Below are 23,351 nucleotides of genomic sequence, written 5' to 3'. Positions count from 1 at the left end.
CCCTAATGAGCTCCAGGAGTAAAAAGGGCTGCAGAAGAGCTCCATTCCCTGCTGGAGCATTACCTACCAACTGGTAGTAGCTACCAGAGCCTCCTTGTGATCCTTGAACTTAAAGGTCGTTACTTGCCTTGTTTCCTCCTCGTGCTCCTACTGCCTGCCTCCTCAGTCTCCAACCCTGGATCCCTCATCTACTTCCTCGCCTGCAAAAGGACCATACGCACCTTCTGCTCAACTCAGCCACTGTTCCACCACCAGCCCTGCAGCTTACCTCTACCTGAAACTACCTATCCTCTCAACGTGTCAAGACCTCCACCTCTGAGTAAGAACTAAACAACCAACCATTCCTCCTTCATCCTGGACTCACTCTATTCCTCCTTCCTCAGGTTTCCCAGGTTCGCCTGTAAATTATACTTTTAATATCTCATCACTGTAAATAAATCACTTTAATTATTATTACGAGTTTGAGTCCATTTACCCTCAGTGTGGTTCTCTCTGGGTTTCACCTCATAAACGTGATGAATACAGACGCAGCTAAATACAAATAATATTAACTTTTTGTTAACGCACTTCTCCGTCTTCTTGATTGAGACTAAATAGCCACAATATTGACAAATGTATTTTATATTTTCAAAACATTTTAAATTTGTTATGTCCAACTGCTAAATTACAACAAAAAACAAACAAACATGTAATTTGATTTTTTTTTATTATTATTATTGTCGCCCCACTTTAGAAGGGGGAAAAAACAGCTAAAAGAATTAAACAACAAAGTCCATGCTCAATAATCCAGGTACACAATCCAACATTTTTCAATCAGGTCATCTGGACAGTTTCTTTTTTCGTGCTGAAACGTTTCGCCTTCGATCCAGAAGGCTTCATCAGTCAAGGAAACTCACAACAAAAATTATTCTTCCCCCAACAGCTTACTCCAAAGTGGAACAAACCAGTTCTGCTTGTGATAAGTGTTCCACGTTGGAGTAAGCTGTTGGGGGAAGAATCATTTTTGTTGTGTGATTGACTGATGAAGCCTTCTGGATCGAAGGCGAAACGTTTCAACACAAAAAAAGAAACTGTCCAGATGACCTGACTGAAAAATGTTGGAGCTAAAATAATTATTTTTTTTCATTTTTGTGTGGGGATCAATGAGAAATTTGAGTCTGTCTGGCTACAAACAAAGTCACAAGTAAAACCTTTGCATTTGATTGTACTATGTGGAATCACACAATAATGTATTATTATCAAAGTATTAACGCAACGAGAAGATGAGCAATAACTTCAAATTCTATTAGGATGAAATTATACTTTGATCTAAAAGCCTGAAATGTGAATTATTTACCTTTTTTTATTCTTAACCTAGGATTCAGCTCTAATCTTCGGACATTCAGTAATATTAACTACCTTTATTCCACCTTTTGTTCACAAACAGCCTTGTCACGATCGTAATAATGTTTACTGTATTAAAATATAAATCAAATCTGGGGGGGGGGGAGTGTGAAGTTCTTCAGCAGTGCATTTCCCAGCTGTGTTCGGAGCCATCAATAGCAGAGAGAAGAATAAAAGTGCCTAAACAAATCAAACCCAAGAAAGCAATGGGATAAAAGCTGGTTGCCATGACAACAAAAAGGCTTTTCATAACACGGACGGAGATCCGGGGATTTTAGTTGTCATTAGTTTTTATGAAGATCAACAGAGGTGGAAATTATTTCATCCTTTTTCTACGTAAGCTGCAGTGCAGGAATGTTCACGTTTGCTCTAAAATGGTTTTGAAAATTAAATTGCAAATTATGAGACTATCTATATACTATAGTATGAGTATATCTACATTTTTTCAGGGAGCATAATTTTATAATAATCTTTAATATTGCACACTTATGCAGCTTCATTTGTTGTCTATAACATTTTAGAATCACAAACATGCAACCATTACTTTTTATATATTTAAAACAAAAAACTTGAACTGTCCACTTTTTCATGACAAAGGATGTGATATTTTGTTGCACGATGAGAATCAAAAGCTTATTTTGTCTATTTTCCCAGGAAGCCGACAGGTTTTGCTCAGGGGACCAAAGACAGGAAAACTAGCAAAACATTTTGAGATCTGCCCGCACGAACATGAACCCTAAGAAGCAGAAAAAAATAAGTTGCTAAGAAAATGGATGGAGAAACGCTCATAAAATACTCAAATAAGAGCACTTTGAAAACCAAACAACAACAAATACTGTCTATGTTTCTTTAGAGGAAGCAGACACAAAGGACAGGGACAAAAACATATTCTAATAGAGGAATGACCTGGAGTTGTAATCTATTATTCATTATCTGGCATACGTGATATATGAACACCTGAGCACATTACAAGGCCAGGTCCCTCATTCCCTGCTCTACAGTGGTCACGTAATCACACGAGGCGGTAATATGTCTGTGGTGCGCCACAGCTGAAGAGAAATGTTTGTATCTCGTTTAAAAGAGCTCCGCAAACCAAAACCATTAATAAAACGTTGGAATCATTTCACCCTGAGACTCCATAAAGATGATGGCGCTTGAGGATAAAAATACAGTTCAGATAAATATTGCGATTCGTCTGTGGAAACTCAGATTATTATTTTAGTGAATATTATTTTAGCGAGCGTTTTATAACTGTCGTTTCTTTAGGGAGGTGTACTGTACGGGCAGGGGTTATTTCTGTTTTTCTGGTGCATCACGATGGGAACATGAACAATTCTGAATCTATGGGTTTTGTTTTTTAAATAATGTGTAATGTATTGTGCTTAGGAAACAGCAGACCTCTGCAGTGCAGATGTGCAGCACCTGGTCCATTTAGTGCACACAACAGACAACTGACACACAAGCAGCACTGAAAGCCAGTATTTGGAAGTACTTCAGCTTTATAAAGTTAAAATGGAAACATATATTGGGTCACGAGAGCTGCACTATATGCAAGTTGAGAACAAGCGTCCACCTGAAAGAGGAGGAAATAATGCCACAGCTAACTGTAGCATCTGAGCTGCCACTGTGGCCAAAACATTTGTGAAGGAGTCTCAGAAGAAACCCAAGAGTACCCCATACATCACATTACTGACATTATTTCTACATGTTTTTCTCGATTTTAATCAAAGTAACTTAGTTATAAAGCAACAAAAGGTGTAGGAAAATTTCTTAAGCATATTCAATGATGTGCTAACACTTAAAGAGTTATATATATATTAACAGAAACAGATAAACTAGATGGTTTGAGTAAGTTGATTTTATAGCAAGTTATCATTTTTAATTGCATTAGCTTAAAATTGCTACCCATTCCATGAATTGACAAAATCAACAATTTGGTCAAGCATATTATATTAAACATAATTTGAGTTTTTGTGCTGCATCAAGGGTCATAATTCTGTTTAGTAGGACTTTATCACCAAAATGTGTACAAAAATAATTATCCATACCTCTTAAATATTACCCAAAAACAGTCACGACGCCATGTTTGATGTCCTGGTTTTTTACTTCCTGGTTGGAGGCGGGAAAGACGAAGCTACCACTGACTGCCACAGCGCCATCTGGTGGATCTTTATAGCATTACATTTACATTTAACTGGTAGAGATGGTTCAATCAGTTTGAGTTAGGTTAGGCCAGGGGTCTGCAACCTTTACGATCAAAAGAGCCATTTTACCCCTTCGTTCACTAAATTGAAAGTGATCAGAGCCGCAACAACCTGCTGTGATTATCAGCTGGTGACCCGTGGACCACTTTAGGTTTGTTGGAGGGGGATTTTGTGGCCATTAGGGGTGACGCTATAAAGCTAAAAACATATCTAATCATTTAGATTTTTACAATTTAAGACAAGTGAAAAGACCAGATTCTTGTTTGTGTGTGTGTGTGTGTGTTTTAATTAATAAAAACTATGAACTATGCAGACCTACAGGTATGTATTTTTTATAGTTGAAAAATTAAGTATAGAAATAAAGCATAAAGTTAAAGTGAGTATGTTCTACTCCTTGTATATGTTCCAGCAAAAGAAACGACAGGAAAACTGTTAAACTAGTCCTTTTTTGTCATTTGTATAACAATCAATAACATTCAGTTTCATGTTGGTTTTGGTCAAAGCTTGAAAGAGCCGCTGCAGCGGAACCAAAGAGCCGCATGTGGCTCTAGGCACCACCTTCTTTGACATTTAGTGACTCAAAATGTGGTCAACTATTTGGTTGAACAGGAAGTCAAAGGGTTTTAAATAGCAATACAAAAATCTATAGCAATGGCCCAAATAAACAAAGACCTTGTTTTAACTTTGACCTTTAATTTGTGCCCTTGACCTTGGAGCAGGGGGATGAAAAGTGCACCTGACACTCCGTCAAGTGATGATGCATAAGATAATCAAGTTTTGTTCAATTATCTTGAGTGGATCAGAAGTTATGGGCAAGACAAGAGAAAGTTTACGGACGTACAGACAGCAGGAGACCATTCCGTACAGCGTCCGCCTTCAGCAGGCAAATTAAAACATTTGAAGCATGGTATGATGCAGGAGGAGGTGGGCATGAACTAATTCATACGTCTTAGAATACAATTTTCTACGTCGTGACAGAATTCACTTAGACTACAACCAGTTTCTTGCAATTTTGAGTTCAACTTCTCTAAGCAAAGCAGTCCTCCCGTATGTTGCATGCTTATAAAACATGATCATCTTATGAAGATACACACAGCCATTTCTACGCTACAAAAGGAACAAAATATTGGTGAAGACGCTAAAGAAAGCAGGTAAGAAAGCTTTAATGAGTGCCACAGAATTTTAAGTCACTATTATGCAAGATTAGCCCAGTTTACTGTTCAGTAATCTTTATTATCCCCAAGGGGCTATTTGTTTCACTGTCAGTAGACACAGAAAATATCCACACTGGACATTAAGACATTAAAACGTTAAAATAACCGTACATGAAATCATCATTGTTCGTTAAGAAGCCTGATCTCTACAGGGATGAATGAGTTTTTCAGTCTGTTCGTTCTACATCTGGGCAGCAGATACCTGCGTCCAGATGGAAATAACCTGAACTCACCATGGAGTGGATGATCAGGATCTGCCAGAATCTGTCTGGCCTTGTTCACTGACCACGCCTTGTGTAGGTCAGTGAGGTTCTGTAGGGCTGTGCCAGCAGTTACGCTGCACATCCTGACAATCCCCGAGAGTTTGTTTCTGTTCTTGCACGTCAAAAATCCAAACCAACCGATGAAGGTGAAAGTTAAGAGACTCAATAAAACATGAATAAAACCTTCTCATATAAGTAGAATCAACATTAAAACCAGAGCTTCTGATAAAAATACATTCTCTAATGGGTCTTCTTACAAAGTGAGTTCACATGGGGGTCAAAGGTCAGTTTGTCATGAAGAACAGTTCCCAGATGTTTATATTGTTGCAGCACCTCAACAGCTTCACCGTTAATGACTCCAGGAGCTGCAACTGAAGAGTGTTTTCTAAAACCAGTGACCATCTCCTTTGTCTTGGAAACATTTAACTTTAAAAAGGAAGACTCACACCATTCAGTGAAGTCCCCGACCACAGGTCCGGGGTCTGGGTCATCACTGCTGAGAAGGGACAGGATGACAGAGTCATCAGCAAACTTTAAAATGTGACGCTGTGGGAACTGGCTGCAACAATCGCTTGTGTATAAAATAAAGGGGCCAAAAAACGCAGCCCTGAGGGGAACCAGTAGAAGACAGAAGGGCATCAGAGAGAACCCCGGTGACCCTCACCCGCTGAGTCCAAACAGTTAAAAAGTTCACACGCCAACATATGAGGCCAGAGTCGAGACCATAAAAGCATTCGTGGACATTTGATTAAAACCAAGACCGGTGTTTTGACCAAACGGTAAACCACTGTGGCATCTGTGGTATTGTTTTCTAATGTTGCTACCATAGAAAGTTGAGCAATTACTAAGATGTTTGCCTTGAATTTCCAGAGGGAATGTATTCTCTTCCTCGCTGACAGTCAAAGAAAAATGCATTAAAGAAGAGCAAAGCAGTCTATTTATAACTGAACGCTGTTATGGAACGTCTCCAGATAATGGCAAATACATGTTGTGTGGGATTCCTGCTGAGACTGGAAAAATTACCAAACCATTTTAGGATATTAAAGAATCCTGTTGTGTTTTAATGTAGAAATCGTGTTCATAAATGCATTTCATCATTTAAAGCAGTCTGTGTTTACTGTGAAGTTTGACCAATCTTTATACTGCAGGGGGCAATGTCCACTAAACATTCATTAAGCCGGATTGAACACAATCTAAGTAAAATGCTGTTTCACACAGCCCTGCTTCTTTTAGATCTGTCAATCCCCTGACTGATTCAAAGGAATTAATTTTCTCAACATCAGTTTCTGCAGAAACCCAATAACATGAAGCAGGACAACGTTTCAAATATATTATACTTTCAACCTTTTTAAAAATCTTCCTAACGCTGAAATGAGGTTGTTCTCTCTGTGCTTTATATATTATGGTAAGCTTTGACAATAACGCACATAAAACTCTGCTGTGGTGACACCAACATGTGGGTGGTAATGTTTACAACCCAGTTTCAGTTACTCTTTATACTTATCAGTCCAGCTCCGTTCATTATCTTTACCCACTTCTTCCTTTTTGGGTCGTGGGGGTCACTGGTGCCCATCACCTATTTAATGTTTTTGAAGCCAAAAATGGTATTTAAAAAACAACGTTTAAAAAAAAAACAAAGGACATTTTTCTTCGACAGTATCTTTTTCTTTGCTTTTGGTACTTATTTGTACACATTGTATTGTATTCAATGATATCTTAAAGGTAAATATGAATCACATGTATTTCATATTATAGCATAAGTAAATAAATATAATATAATAAACATATGGCTGCACTAACAATAAAATACAAGCTTCATATTTGTCATTAACATCTTGACCAAATGTTTTTGGCTATTTTCATCTTACTTTTTAAACACATGTTTTTATTAATTAGTAAATCATCCTTCCTTGTAAATGCAGCTTTATTCATGCAGTTCTCCTCTCTGGGATCAATAAAGCACAAACTATATACCATACAGTCAAATTCCTTGAAGCAAAGGATAATAAGAAAATTAAACGAAAACAGCCACAGGTGCATTGTGGGTGAAGACGTGTTTATGACTCTTTTGGGTTCGACCGTTCCAGTTTACGTTGCTCAGGTGAGCGTGTTGCAAACAGAACTTCCACTGAGGGACAGCGTGAACTAAATGACCAAACAAGGAAATGACCTTTGACTGAAAACATAAATGTCAAAATAAACCTGAACAAATAAACCGCACGTTGCTAAACGCATTTCAGTTTGTAAAAAGCCACACAATAAAGATAACAGACTTGTGTTTTATTAATTGTTTCTTAATGTGAAATTGTAAAATTGGGGGGGGGTAAGACAAAAACTTCACTCAATATAGATCCTATACAAAGTAATTACCATTTCTTATTTCGAAGTACGTAGACTTATTTGAGTAAATCTCTTATTTTAAAAAAGTCTGACTGAATATCAAATTTAGAGATCAAACATTAAGCAGCATAAAAAGTAAGATCGGTTTGTATTTTATAATGTTTATTACAATATCACAATCTTTATTTACAAAGTTTTAATCAGAGGCAGCAGGCTTTTTAAAAATATTTTTCACTTTACTTTAAGAAACTAGTTTATTTTTATTACAAACATCTGATGTTTTAAAATCTGATGTCCCCAACTAAAATTGAATAGTTTTCATTTGATACTATTTTTATCTTAACGTGATTCATGACCTGCCATTGTGTATCTGTTCCTCTCAAACCCAGCTGGTTGAAGCAGATGGCCGCTCGTCCTGAGCCTGGTTCTGCTAAAGGTTTCTTCCTCACGAGGGAGTTTTTCCTTTCCACTGTCGCCTTCATGCTTGCTCAAGATGAGAGTTCTGTGATGGAGTTAAACTCAAAGCAGTCTGTTTAATAGTGTTAAATTATTATTTATGTATATAAATGTTTCTGTTCAGTGCCCTGAGATGACTTCTGTTGTGACTTGGTGCTATATAAATAAACTGAATTGAACTGAACAAGCTCTATATTCTGCACTTACTACAATTTGTCTTAAATATGTTTAAAATATGCCTTTTCTGGTGGATTTGAAGAACGACTGGTTAACACTAAACCTGATCACTGAATTTTAAAATGCTCTAGAGAAAACTAAAGTTGTATTTTTGTAATTCTGACACTGAAATGACAGAAAACTCTGTACGTTTATAGAAAATGATGTTGACTAATGCCTGCAAAACAACAAACAACCGAACTTGTTTAATTTGTGTTATTCTACTGCAGAAGTTTAGTGAGTTTAGTGAAATAAATTTAAAGAGAATAACTTATAAAACTAGTTGATTCAAATGTAATTATTACTCAGGTTCATGTCATTTTTAGACAAAGTTATAAGAAGCAGACCTATTTGAGGGGCTAAAGAGCAACACGTGGCTGCAGAAGCACAGGTGACCCATTATGTTTTTAACTGACTGATAATGCCTCTTTTAAATGATAAAACTAAATAATCAACCATGTCTGTTCGTACTCACCGTCATCAGTTCTTAAGAAAAATTAAGATGCAGCTGCTACGGACAGCTAACAGTAGGCACAATTTATTTTTATTTTTCAAAGGGGGTACATTTCCTCTGTAGACTATAAACTTTAGCAATATAAATAATTAATGTGCAACTTGTTCTAAGGGTTTGTTAATTAACTGTTTCATTTAAGTTAGGCAATTCTAGTTATATTTTGTTCAATTAAAATACATATTGACTACAAGGAAAAAATAAAGCAGTCAGTGTTGTACATCAGCACTGACTTCTAAAGATCAGCATCGACCAGAAATAAAATTTTAACAGCTGAACTCTAGTTTTTACACTTTAATTTGCTGTGATGAGCAAATAAAACTAATTTAGTGAGATATTGCTGATTTTACTGAAGCTGATTTTTTTTTGTACATTTACCTGAAACAAGTCTCTTGGGAATGAGATCATATGACTCAATGAGATTACCTGTATAAACAAAGGAGAAATTAAAAATATATATATTTATATAAATCATGCCACTTCTACCTCACAGTATAATCATAGCAGGCTTTAATTTATTGATCATAAGATACCGTAACAAGGACAGTTAGCGCCCCATGAAGAGGCCAAGAGTATAAAGCTGTCAGTTAATGGAGTCTGAACGAACAAAGCAACTTGTTCCTTTCACTTGGATTCTGACACGAGTGGGCTGACTGACGGGCAAACACAGAGTGAGTCAGCAAGACTCCAAAACAAGCTGAGGCTATTGTGATTCAAAAAGCTGTTAAAAATGCAAAAGACTGCGCAGCAGCCACCAGAGGCTTCCGCACAGCCTGGACAACATATGGTTTGTGTCTGTGTAAACAAACATCAATAACATCAAGCACAGAACGCTTCGGATCTCCTACTTTCACATAGAAAATGTATACAACTTTCCTTACACATTATAATTCTTTTTTTTATTTTAATGGTTTTCTCACTTGTTGGGTGCCTCATGCTCATAAATATCCACACATCAAAGCTTATTTCAGTCTGATCCAGGGAAATCTCTTCATCAGATTTCCAACGCTGGGTAATCAAAGAATAAAAAAAAAAACATGGAAGTCTACTAATCCTAGAAACCAGGGAGTGCATGTGTGCAGTCTCCAGCTGTTAATCTGATAACATGTGCGTCCCCACTGATGTTAAGTTATATGAACAAAATATCAATCTCACCTCAGGCCGAATGTGTGAGACTGCTCATAGTGGAACAGGGAATGGATCTTCACATCTGAATTCACAGCAATCAGCCTGTCAATCAAATCCTGTGGAGCAAAATAAGCAGCTGTGAGAAAGAACACAGCAGTCGTGGTTCAAAATGAAAACTGTGTGGACGAGCGGGATGTCTAGGGCGGAAAACACACATCCGCCTCGGTGTTTGGTGAGGGTTTTAATGGAAGGCCTTTGTGAAATAAAAGAAGCGTGTGGGTGTTGGTTGGAGGCTGAATAAAAGTGCAAACATGCCCTCTCATGGTTGAAAAAGGAAGTGTGTGAAGTCGGTGAAAACCACTCACAGGTATGGAAGTTGGCATTTCTCTTAGGGTGTATTCACTCTTGTTGGCTAAAGACCGTCGTCCCAGAAGCTCCCACACGGACTGGGAGGACGACAGGAGGTTGACCAAGGACAGGAAGGACTGACGGGACAGAAACAACCAAGTCAAGAGAGAACACAGAATGTATCAATATTAAAATTGGATGAAAACTCAACTCTAAATTGATCACTGACGCAGTCGAGTGACAGCAACTGTCAGGACGTTTGGTTTCAAATGCAACAAAGACAGAACACGGCGTTTCAAAGAAAAATCTGAAGAATGTGCAGAAACGCTTGAGACAAAAAGAAAGTTAACAATTTACCGATGCAAAAAGCAAAGCAAAGAAGAGCAAGGCTGATAACCTGTGGGCACATTCTCACACGATATTAAAACATCTTCACACGCATGAGCATCTGAGCAGAAACGTCATGCAGCCTGAAGAATATTAAACCCCCGGAAGTCTTTCCGCTCACACACTGGATCAAAACAGAGCAGCAGAAACCAAAGACAAAGAAAAGGGATGCCTCGTTAACACTTTAACAAAAAAAAAAAATGAATCAATTTCTAATAAAATGACTTTAAAGATAATCTAATCAAGGCAACATTTCCTACATTTTAAATCTGCATTATTTTCTGTTTTTTTATGTGGGCAAAAAAAAAAAAAAAGCTTTGGCACACAGTTGTGCTCGGAGGACTGTAGGTATGTGATGTGGCAGCTGACCCACTGATAAGGCCGACTTTAAAGCTGCCAGTGGCAGGACTGAGGACACAGTCCACTGAAAGCCTGTTTTCACTCGGCTGGCTTCACCGAGCGAGATGACTCGCTCCTGTCAGACAGCAGCATCAGGCTCATGCAGACTTGTACACGCAAGCACACCCACAAGCTTCAAATTCAATTTTGAAGCTTATATTGAAAAGAGAAATTCTGCCTAAACTTAAATTGTCCTGCAGCTAAACCAACAACTATAGCTAAAATGACTGAATAAACAGGACAAGATGCTGCAGGAATAAATGAGTTATTGTTTATTTAATGTTTTCAACTGGCAAGAACTAAAACAGTTGAATAGTATAGTATAGTTTAGTATATACAGTAGTCCCTCGCTACTTCGCGGTTCGTTTATTGCGGACTCGCTCTATAGCGGTTTTTCTAAATAAAATTGGACATGACACACAACTGGCTGATTGATGGATGAGCCGCACGATACGCATGGAATTTTTATTAAAAATAAATTTTAAATTATTTAGCACCTGCTGCACCTTTGTGCAGCCTGTACTGCAGGATAAGCTTCCTGTTGCAGCTGATCAGCTGTTCTCTGTGCAGAGCGGAGAAGTGGGCGTGGCCAAGAGCGCTTGCAGTTGGCAAAGAGCAGAGGAGGCAGGGAGCTGAAATCATGACATTCTGTGCATTTAGAGTTTAGAAACATTGTTTAGAATATTGCAAGATTGTGGGAGGGGTTTAAAATGCCTTTATATATATATATAAAATAAAATAAACTACTACTTGTACTAATATTCCTACTTGACGGTTTTTCACTTATCGCGAGTCTTCAGGGTACGGATCACCCATGATAAACGAGGGACTACTGTATTACTATTAGTATATAGTATATTGTAATAATTAAAACTGATTTAAGTTGCAGACCAAAATATTCAGATTCATGCTCAATAGTCCAGGTAGAAAAATCTTACAAGGTTGAGTCAGGTCCTCTGGACAGATTCTTCTTGTTGAAACCAACAAAGTCCATGCTCAATAATCCAGGTATACAATCCAACAATTCTTGTTGAAACGTTTCGTCTTTTGTCCAAAAGACTTCTTCAGTCTGGGGAGCTACAACAAACTTGGTCCTATAAATAGCACCTTCTCATAGTAGATCAACCAGTTTGCTGATGACATCTAAAACTAGCTGTTCACATGATAAAGAAGGACCAACAGCATAACGACCGATTATTAGTACCCTGATGGTTGCTTGTTATTCACCGAGGGCTGAGTGATACTAGCAATAACAACACTGTAAGGTGGGGACAGCTGAACATGGACGACCTCCACCCCTGTTTAATGATGGGTGATTTCTCTTCACAAAGATGGCTTCCTTCACTCCTCTCTCAAACCAATGTGTGTCTCTATCGATGTGAACATCTTCATCCCTGAATGAGTGACCTCTGGCCTGCAGATGAGTGTAGACCACAGAGTCCTGGCCTGATGATGCTGATCTTCTGTGCTGGGCCATCCTTTTGGCCAGTGGCTGTTTAGTTTCCCTGATGTATGACTGATCACAGCCCTCCTGAGGACCCAACTTAACTTTGTTAGATCGCAGACCTAAAGTTTGAATAAGTTCCAGGCTGCAACACTTGGGTGACGAGTGCTCATATAAAAAATGACAGGTGTGGCTGCTTTATTTGCACCAAATAATAGTTATTCGTACAAATAATGTTATTTAATTATTTTCTGTCCTGTGTATAGTTTTGTTCTGTGTTTTTCAGCTATCTTTACTCTTTAAAATAAATTTAAACCTGTTTTTAGTGAATCGGGTTTTGTTTGCTTATTTTCAATTATGAATCTGAACAGATCATTGCAAACATTTGTCAGTATCATAATGTCAGTAGAGTCTATACACGTACTTGTACTTGTATTGACTTTTTTTTGCCTCTAAGAGACTATTGGTGCAGTTTCAGCCACTGATTCAGCCACTACTAATGCTAGAACCTAAACTGATCTCATCAAATGCAGGAGCATGTTTTTTATTATAATTTGTAAGACAAAAATTAGAAGAAAATGAATCAATCAAGCAGCTTGGAGCAGATTAAAACGGACATAAACAGAACATAAAAAACTAAAACCAGACATTTTCTCCAACATATTAGACTTGTCTTCTGTGTCTACAGCTATACCTACATTTGATCCACCTAAATCTAAACAAGCAGCTTCTGAACATGATAGTTGAGGATTTAAGGCAAAAGCAAGTGAATATACAATGTATGCATACAGCAGTTCTGTTAAATGAATTATATAACTAAAGAAGCTTATTTTCACCCACGTAACTTTGTTAATCTGTAATATTTTTATATAATATTATAAAATCAAATAAAAAAATCCAGTAAAACTCCTGGTGGTGAAGCAACAAAACAAAGAGGTCTTACAACCCACTGTATGTGTGAGCTGTTTGGACTCTTCTCTGTATGCTTATTTTACATCGTTAAATTTTAAAACGTCTGTTTTGGGACAGAAAAACTACAACCTCTGCATGAACTGAACAGGTCGTTGTTGCAAGATACATGAGGCAAAACTTCAGTATTTTTCTTTTTACAGTCACCATTGATAACTTTTGTTTTGTAATTAAAATATGTAACGCCCTTACATGTTAACTTGGTACTTCCCAACCTTGTACAGAACTACTTAACTTAATTACTTTAAACAAAGTTTTAAATACTAAATAAAGGTGTGGTGGAGGTTTAAAGCTTGAAGTCAACTTCTGTTCCACTAATATTTATGTTTAAAAGTTGCTGCAAAACAATGAGACGGTAGAAAACCATTGCAAAATAATGCAGTGAACAAATGAAACAGAGGAAAGTGGAGTCTTCACGCACCTTGTGGCAGATCCTGCCTGTGTGGTCCATGGGTGCGGGTCTGGGACGAACAACTTTGACATCGTCGCTGCCGCATTCGAGAGCCGACCACAGTTCTACTACCAGCGCCCGGACAAAACCTAGAGACAAAAATCAAGACGCTGGCGTCAAAAGAAATTCAAGCCGACGAGGAAACTGACAAACTTTACACACTTTACCAACATCGTGTTAAACAACTTGTCTGTCAGGAGTACGTTTGTAATCTTAACCGCTACACACACAAAAAAAAATTAAAAATCACACTTGTATATTTATTTAATTTTTTTTTAAATAAAGCAGCACTCAAAGGTGTCAAAATACTGGAAAAGTTATAAATAGCTTCGTCTGGCATTTGTTGAGAAAAAGAGCATTGAAACTACAAAACAAAAGCAGCTACTGTACAGAACATTCACTTCTCCACACAACGTTGTAATCAGCATCAACGGTGCCAGATTTGGCAAACAGAAATATTTCCTGCAGCTAAATGTTCACACCTGAGCGAGAACGCCTTCTGTTGCTCTTCATCCATTTTATTCAGACAAAAACAATCGCACAAAGACGTTCCTTCTCAAGTCTGCTTTACACCAGCTGCACAACTTCTTACAATTCACCCCTTCGGCATCGCAGCTGGCAACGGTTTGTTTGTGCAAACGAGTGCTTTAGTACCTGAACTTTGCAGAGCTACAACCCCTGGAGCCGTTGCAGCTACCTGTGTCACCATCACTCCGTACCCAAACTTCTCACAGCGGCTCACCTACAAGCACGAACATCCCATAAACGTTAGTGTTTGTGCATTTCGTCCAAGTACTTTTTATCTGTTCAAGAATTGAGAGAAGGTTGTTAAATTAGAAGAAAGTGCATGAAAAAAAGCTAACTTTTCAGAAAAGAGTTATCCTTAAAGGAGTAAATAAATGTAAGAAATCAAAGAGCAGATGGATTTTCAGCATGCGATGCCTTTGTTAATTACAACACACACACAAAAACTAAAAACAGGTCTAACATAATTACATGCTGTAATTAAAGCGTAATGTCTAATGAAAACAGGAATTACTTGAGTGCATAAATAGGGGCAGTAAATTAGAACCATAGGGAGTCAGTCACAGTTTGTGTGTATGTGTATTCCATTCAATTCAATTCAAAAATACTTTATTAATCCCAAAGGGAAATTATTTGTTGTTGTAGCCCGTTATCCTCATTTCATTAAGAGATGTTATAGATGCTGATGGCTGTAGACAGGAAGGATCTCTTGTAAAGGTCCATCCCACAGTGGATCCTAAGAAACTGGCTGCAGATGCCGTCCAATCCGTCCACCCAGACTCTGCTGGCCTCTCGGTCCCCCCGGACTGTAGGACCACCCGAATGCTGGGCAGAACTCCTCCCAGAGCGATGGCCACTCCTCCCAGCAGTCTGCTGAGCTCCTCGTCGCTGCGGACAGCCAACTGTAGGTGCCGAGGGTGATCCTGTCCTTTCGCTGTCATGAGCCGTGTTTCCTGCTAGTTCCAGGATCTCAGTGATCAGGTACTTGAGCACAGCTGGCAGGTAGATGAGAATGCGTCCACAGAACATCCTTTTCAACTCATTTGAGATTTGGAGCTGTAGTTGAGATATTATTTGAGCTCTTGAGATGTTGATCAGCTGCTGTTGGTTGTAGAAAACTGCCTTGTTGCCATGGTTACGCATCATAACAAATGTCCAAAACTAAAAAAGTTTCTGTAAAAATCCTTCCAGCTGCACAGCATCTGATACCAGAGGAAACGGTCATCCAAAAACTGTGATTTACTTCCAGAAAAAGAGGAATTAAAGTTTCCAAAAGCAAAATTTCAGAATGAATGTGACAGAGCTGCTCCAACATGCAGCCACCTGGAGCGGCGCAATTCTACAACCATCGTATGATTGTGCATCTACAATATGAAGCTTTAAGAATTACGTTTCAGCATCCAACACCGGTTGAATAGTGAAGACATTATAGTGTGAAAGTTTATGAAGCATCACACTATTGTCATACATTTTTCTTCCATATGATTTTCAGTATGTTTCTCGTCCCGCAGTTTTGAAGCTATTTCAACAAATCATGAACGAAAACGTTCAGCTCTTTCAGGACAATCCTGCTATGACTTTTGATACTGGTGCAACTTTAGCTTTTTGAAACATTTAGCCTTTTCTGCCATTTTTGTTCCCAAAGAAAATGAATTGAGCTCATTTTACATCCTTCAGATCTTTAGATGTGTTTACAACATTTTACTGCTCTGTTCACATTTTGTTCTGCTTCAGCTTCTTTCAGCTTCCATCCATCCATCTTTACCCTCGTTTTCCTTTTCGGTTCACAGGGGTCACTGGTGCCCATGTCCAGCAGTCACTGTGTGAGGGGTGGGGTACACCCTGGGCTGGTCTCCAGTCCATCACAGGGCCACATATAGAGACAAACAACCATTCACTCTCTCATTCATACCTGGAGACAATTTAGAGTTACCAATCAGACTAACATACGTGTTTTTGGTTTGTGGGAGGAAACTGGAGTACCTGGAGAAAACCCATGCAGCACGAAGAGAACAGGGAAACCAAAGAAATGTGCTACAGAAATAATAAATGTTTAACACATGGAATGTGTTTTGCTGCACGTCTAAATGCAACAAAGCATAAATGCATATTCTACATACACAGTTACAGTTTGGGAAATTGCAAGAAATTATTTAAATATGTATAATTTGTACAATCTTTTGGAATCTTCAGCAAAGAATAAACTATATTTTTTACGTACATTTTTCGAATCATTTTTTTAATGGATGACTGCAAATGTAATCAGCCTTATAGAAAACCTCCAGTGCAACAAAACGTTTGTTACTTCAGGAAACAACAAACAGCTCCCTACCAGAAGTTAATTATTCCAAGGCACTCATAAAAGGTTATGAAACATGTTGTCAAATTATATAATTATAGTATATTGATACCAGTCTGTATCAGCCCCTGAAAACAAAGATTCCTATGAAGGCAGGACAATATACATGTACATTAAATAGGAAGTACTATTTCCAGCTCAATATTCCTATTCCAGAGAACCTCCGTACTGCATAATTCAAAGTTGTTAAAAATGGCTGCATCATCTCAAATTAAAAGCCAACGCCTTGTCGAAACTGTCTGGCTAATATAAAACCAAGGAAGGGTTTTTGAGCACAGCCAGATTCTCTTGCAGCTTGAGAGATTACTTAAGCGAACTGTAAACGTGTTGACAAAGCTCATCTTTTTAGGTCATAAATAGCAAAATAGATAAATTTCAAATCTGATTCAAATTTACCTGATGATTATCAACCTTTCATTCTCAATCAATCCTTTTTACATGATTGCCCTGTTATTAGGTGTATATCTAAGAAATGCACAAAAGATCTGTCAAAATGTCATATCAGAGTTTGAGGCTTCAAAACTCGCCACGTGCACCCTTCTAAAGTAGACAGATCTGTTAGGGAGTGTACTAAAGAACAAAAAGGTCAAATAAGACATTTGGAGACATCTGAAGTTTCTAACTCATATTGGTTCAGATAGATTTGGTTTCTCACTGAGCTGGGATGATTGGAAGACCAAGTCAAGTCAAGTCAGATTTATTTATATAGCACATTTAAAACAGAAACTGTTACCAAAGTGCTTACCAAAGACCAGTTGGTGAAATCAGACAAATTACAAGAAAATGTGTGAATTTTCTGTTGTTGTCTCATTGAACTCTGAGTGCTTGTGACCAAATGATCGTCGAGTGGTGCGGTCGTGTTTTGAGTGATCAGATGTTGAAAAATCACAAACTACCGTAATTTCTGGACTATAAGTCGCTACTTTTTTCATGCGCTTTAACAATGCTGTGGATGATTCATGGATTTTATATGTTTTGACGGGCTAACGAGCTTCCTGCCACCAAAACATTTAGCCTCGACACATCCGGGTGCTCACATAGCTGTCCAATATACATCTCTCTTGGGGGGTGGGTCCTTGTGACTCAATGAGACTACCTGTATAAAAAAAGGTTAAAAAAAAAGTCTGACCAATGAAATTACTGAACAGGTCACAGTGGACCAATGAAACGAGGGAGAGGAATCCCCCCCTCCCCGTGAGGGGTATTCCCCTGCATCCGCAGAGCATGTGAGGGGGGGCTCTCCTGCATGCACAGAGTAACCTTTGCTCCAGTCTGTCAGTGGGTCCTGACTGTGGAGCAGAAGAACAGCATAAGCTTGCACAGGAGGCTGGATAGCGATCAATGTCTTCCTGGTAGGCTACTGTATTTATTTATTTATTTATTTATTTATTTATTTTAACCAGCATGTTACAGGCACTGTTCAGAAAACAATATTTACTGTAAGTATTTGTGTATGATACCGGTACATATTTAATTAAAAGTTTAAAAAATCTTTCTGTGCAAATATCTCATGTTACAACGTGGACACCTGCAGCTTATAGACGAGCATTGTCTATATATGTACAAAAATATATATATATTTCTTATTTAGTGGGTGCAGTTTATATCCAGGTGCAGCTCAATATTCTGGAAATTACGGTATTTGTGTCCAGGTATTTGGAAAAAAAAAAAGTTTTCTAGTGTGCACATAATTTTGCTGCCCAACTCTGCTCACTTTATGCTCACCTTGGCAGCTGCCTGTATTTTCATGATGTAATCTGCTGGAGTACACGTTTGAATGATTATTCAATATCATCAGGGGAGTACTTATACACAAACATTTGCCTTGGATGCTTTCTGTCAGAGGAGAGCTCCAGTGCAGGAGTCAAAATACAGCTCTCGTGCTCTTGAGTCGAGTTAGAGATGACTTTGCGACTATTTTGAGAGAAACTGCACTAGTTTTCTGAACAAACTCAAATGATGGGGCTGTGTGCTCCTGCGACTCACACGACATAGTTGAGAACCCTGAAAAAGTTGCATGACTTTCTGTAGACTCTCACAATAACACCATTTGCCACTTACTGCTGTTTAATCTGAGAACAGTACTGTACAAGTGGTGAGGAGAAAGCTAAACTTCACAATATACTTTATACCTGTAGTTTTTTGGTGAAGCGAGAGAACATGTAGGAGATGCATTCATTTATGGCTCCTGTCTGCTGGAGCAGCAGCAGGCCTTTAGGAGTGACTGCAAAGTTCAGCAGACTGTCCAACAAAGTCTCCTCCCAGACGAGTCTGTTTCAAAACCAGATAAAAACAAAATAAAGAAAGAGACAGAAGCCTACATCAAACAGCCAAAAAGTGCAAGTGACAAACCACAGTCACACCCATCTCTCACAGTTATGTGGCGTGTCCAGATTTTAAATGATGCAGGTGGAAGAGGGCCACCTGCATCATGAAGGACCCCACTCACCCAGCACACACAATTGTTGCCCCACTCCCCTTAGGCAGAAGGTTGCAGAGCATTAAGTGTAGAACCACTAGACTGAGGAACAGCTTCTACCCTGAAGATGTTAGACTCATAAATCCCTAACTCAAAAAAATTACTGTAAGAAAAAAAAACACTTTAATGCCACTTTAATTGGAGATATGTTACTTATCAGTGCTGCTGATTATCCATGCTGCTGATCTAATGCTGCTGTATTCATTCATACCTATTTGCTCACCATAGACTCATGTTTGGGCTGCTGTTGTTATGTCGTATTGTTTTACATTCTAAGTGTTTAGCGTCTATCTTCTCTTTTAGCGTACTGTTTGGCGTGTATCTTGGTGTATATCTTGGATCCTTATTTACTAATTTTTTTTATTATTTGTTTACTACTACTTATTTACTATTACTATTACTATTATTTTTACACTTTATATTTTGCTATTTTGTGGAGTAACTGGGACCCTCTGTACATAATTTTGTACCACCTCATGTACCACATGTGATAGAAACGACCACAAACGACATCTGTTTTATGACATTTGTGTTATGGCTGAGATTATGAATAACTTTATTAAACTTGAACCTCTGCCTGTTATTCTTGGTGTAACTGAAAGATCTAAATAAGGCACAACAATATTTGTTGCTTAGGGCCTCATAATAGCAAATACTAAAAATCAAAATGATCATCCTCATGTTGGAAAACTGCAACTGTTCCCTACACTGCTAACAAATGTCTTGAGGATCTAATTAAAATACTTAAAAAATAGGATACACCTTGAAAAGTAAGCTCAGCCACATAAATGATATATAGAACCCCTCCATATCAGGGGTGTCTAATCCTGGTCCTCAAGGACCACTATCCTGCATGTTTTAGATATTTATCTGCTCCCGACAGATCTGATTCAATGGTTGAATTATCGCTTCATGTTCTGAAAAAAACTTTTAATCTCCCAATGATTCAAATCAGGTGTATCGGAGCAGAGAAACATCTCGAACATGCGGGACTGTTGCCCTCAATAACCACTGGACACCCCACTCTAAAGTATGTGGCGTAGTGTTTAACAATACCAGGTTCTAGTCAAATTTTAAAACGGAGGTTCAAGTTAAAAACACCCAAAGCATTTTAGTGTCACAAGTTCATTTAAATAAATGCAGCCAATAGGAGGACAAGGAAGAGCATCCTTTGATATGTTGTTGTCCAGTGAAAATAAATAAAAATTATAAATGTTGATCAATTAGGTGTGTTACACTGTTGGGAATATTTGCCATTAATATCATCACAGCTGACCAGGTTAGACCAGATATTATGATATTTTGTCAGTTATTGATCAAGACGTTCATATTATGCAGGTACCAGTTTCTATGTTACCTGAGTTATGGTTCTAATGGTTGTTATAAATAGAAACAAAACTTTTTATTTGTAAATATTTTTGCTGTGTTTTTTACAGTAGCTGTTCGGGCAGTCTCAGCTGCCTGAGTTCACATTTTTAGTGTGTAGTTTTCCGTTGCTTGAAGAACATCCTTTTGCACATGCTAAAAAAATGTATCAGATAAGAGGAAAGTTAGTTATTAGAAGTTGTAAACTTTATCTACAAACTTATCAAACCTGTGGGTTTCTGCAGAGATAAATCACTGGGTGTAGCCACGAGATGAAAAACCGTTCTGTGTTTTTAAAACGCTCACTGAATCACTACCACACTTCATCAAGATGAATTTACTATTTTTAAACGTGGACTTCCAATAAAGTGTTTAAATAATGTGTGAGTTTGTGTGTTCTTACGTGTTCTGCATTTCTCCAGCGGATGTTGCAGCGATGGCTCCGAGTACAGGAGTTGAAATCCTTTCTGCTAATGAGCTAGTCTAATAAACAGAGAGAAAGAAAAATATTTTTTATTATGCCACATTAAATTCAATGTGAAGAAACGTAAAACATTTAAGCTGCTAGATTATCCCTGACCATACTCATACCACTATTTAAATACAGAAGGAAACTTTACAGGAGCGCCTTCATGTGTTTATTCAGCTGAAACTGTTACACCTGGGTAAGAAATAGCAAGTGCCATTAGTACAGTGGCCCTGAGGTTTAAATTAACAACATTTCAAAAACCGCAATTACCGTATTTTCCGCCGTACACGTCGCACCGCCCTTTAAGTCACATCAGTCCAAATCTGTCTAATAAAGGGGGAAAATCTATAAATATGTAATTTTGCCGTATACGTCGCATCTATTATGTGTCACCGCTGATGCGTCGCTTTTGTTACATGTCACTGCTGACATCCCGGAAATGTGGGCTGGTGTTGTGCCAAAAATCGATTGGCTGTCAAATGGCGGCCCCGGGAGTGTGCACAGGAGGACTTTTAACAAAAATTTAACAAGATTAACACCTAAAAACAATTATTTGTTTGCTCGAAATTATAGCAAAGATGTGTCTTCGTCTAACTTTTACTTAATAAAAGGACTTTAATGGTCATATCAGCTGTATTTCAAAAGTATTCGCTGCCTCAGTGCTCCGGGAGCACGCAGAGGGAGGAAATCAGGGAGGAAGAACGCTGTGCATTTATTCGAAATTTAACAAGGTAAGCACTTAAAACAATTATTTGTTAGCTTGACTTCATAGTAAAGGTGTGTCTCAGTTGAACTTTTACTTAATAAATGCACTTTAATGGTCAAATTAGCTGCATTTCGCTGGGGCGGCGCAGCTAAATGAAGCTAATTTGGTTGCTTCAAGCAGCGAGCAGAACAAAGGTGGCAGGCTATGGCAAGCCGATTGTGTCATTAATAGCCACTTTTACCTATTACATGACACAACAGCATGCCATACTACTTGAATGCCATCTAGCGGCTGAAAATGGTAATGTTCAATATTTTCAGTCAGAATGAATGAAAACGGTCAGATCTCAGCCAAAAATTAGTTTATAAATATGGAAAAAAAATCCATAAATATGTCACTTCGGCATATAAGTCACAGGGCATGCTAATTATGCAAAAGAAAAAAAAAGCGACTTATAGGGCAAAAAATACGGTGCATTAAGCCAAAGTGGAAGTTGTGGAGAGGGACCACTGGGAAACATGAGACATCGCTGATTGAACGACGGGGCGTTTGGCTTTTGAACCGGAAGTTATTCTGCTTGTTGCGCGTTTTAGTAAACATGAATGTCACTGGTAATCTCAGTTTTACACAGTCTGAATCAGCGATGTCTCGTGTTTCCCAGTGGTCCCACCCCACCACTTCCAGTTTGGCTTAATGCAATTTGTTTTTTTAAATGTAGTTTGGGGCAGCACGGTGGTGCAGTTGGTAGAGCTGCTGCTTCTCCGTGAGCAGGTTACCCTGGTTCAAATCCTGGATCCGAGGGCCCCTTTAGGTAGACTTTGCATGTTCTCTCTGTGCATGCGTGGGTTTCCTCCAGGTACACCGGTTTCCTCCCACAGACCAAAAACATGCATGTTAGGCTGATTGGTAACTCTAAATTGTCTCTAGATGAGAGAGAGACTGAATGGTTGGTTGTCTCGTTTGTCTCTACGTGTCCCTGTGATGGACTGGAGACCTGCCTAGGTTGTACATTGCCTCTTGCACAGTGATGGCTGGACATGGGCACCAGTTACCCCCATGACCCAAAAAGGAAGAAGCAGATAAAGATAATGGATGGATGGATGGATGGATGGATGGATGGATGGATGGATGGATGGATGGATGGATGGAATTTGTTTTTTCAAATGTTGTTCGTGTAAACCTCAGGGCCACCGTACATCAGGGCTTTAACGATCGATTGTTAATCTGATTTTCCTCCTTTTACATGTGAACAGCTAGTTCTGGATGTACCCAGGAAACTAGTTGATCCACTTTGAGAAGGTGCCATTTATAGGACTGAGTTTGTCGCATGGCGTCAGACTGATGAAAGTCTTTCAAATGAAAGATGAAACGTTTCAACCAAGAAAACTCGGCCCAGACGAACGGGGACCAATTCAGGCCCACAGGTGAGCTCAGTTCAGCTCAGCAATGGGTTCATTTTTAAATAAAACTAGATTTTAAACTGTAAAACAAACTTACTTAATGACAATAACTGCTGAAGTTTGGCCCCTGAGCTCTTGGCTTTCAGTAACTGTGGCCCCCTGGGCAGTTTAGTTGAATAGCCCTGTAGAATATCAAACCTGTTGTTTTTAGCGTTGCAGTGTCACCCCAGTTTTCTTTTTCCAAAACACACTGTATATTTAAGATGTTTAACTGAAATGTTTGGTTATGGAAGGCACACTCATAAAACCAACATGAAGGGGATTGTAACGGTTAG

The 23,351-nt window shown here is 38.5% G+C and overlaps 1 protein-coding gene across 1 annotated transcript in view; it reads right to left on the bottom strand.

Moving 5' to 3' along the window:
* The window catches only part of tbc1d32 (TBC1 domain family, member 32), an 83,952-nt gene that overhangs the window by 46,755 nt on the left and 13,846 nt on the right, over nt 1-23,351 (bottom strand). The window contains exons 17-22 of the mRNA XM_037685646.1: nt 20,845-20,924; nt 18,730-18,868; nt 14,368-14,455; nt 13,684-13,802; nt 10,081-10,200; nt 9,743-9,831 (exon numbers count right to left, since the gene is read on the bottom strand). Coding sequence (XP_037541574.1) covers nt 9,743-9,831; nt 10,081-10,200; nt 13,684-13,802; nt 14,368-14,455; nt 18,730-18,868; nt 20,845-20,924 — 635 coding nt within the window. The remainder of the gene's footprint in view (nt 1-9,742; nt 9,832-10,080; nt 10,201-13,683; nt 13,803-14,367; nt 14,456-18,729; nt 18,869-20,844; nt 20,925-23,351) is intronic.

The sequence above is a fragment of the Nematolebias whitei genome, chromosome 12, assembly GCF_014905685.2.
Source record: "Nematolebias whitei isolate Nwh7 chromosome 12, NemWhi1, whole genome shotgun sequence".
Lineage (NCBI taxonomy): Eukaryota > Metazoa > Chordata > Actinopteri > Cyprinodontiformes > Rivulidae > Nematolebias > Nematolebias whitei.
The sequence above is the reverse complement of the archived record's forward strand: the minus strand, read 5'-3'. Positions and strand labels throughout refer to the sequence as shown.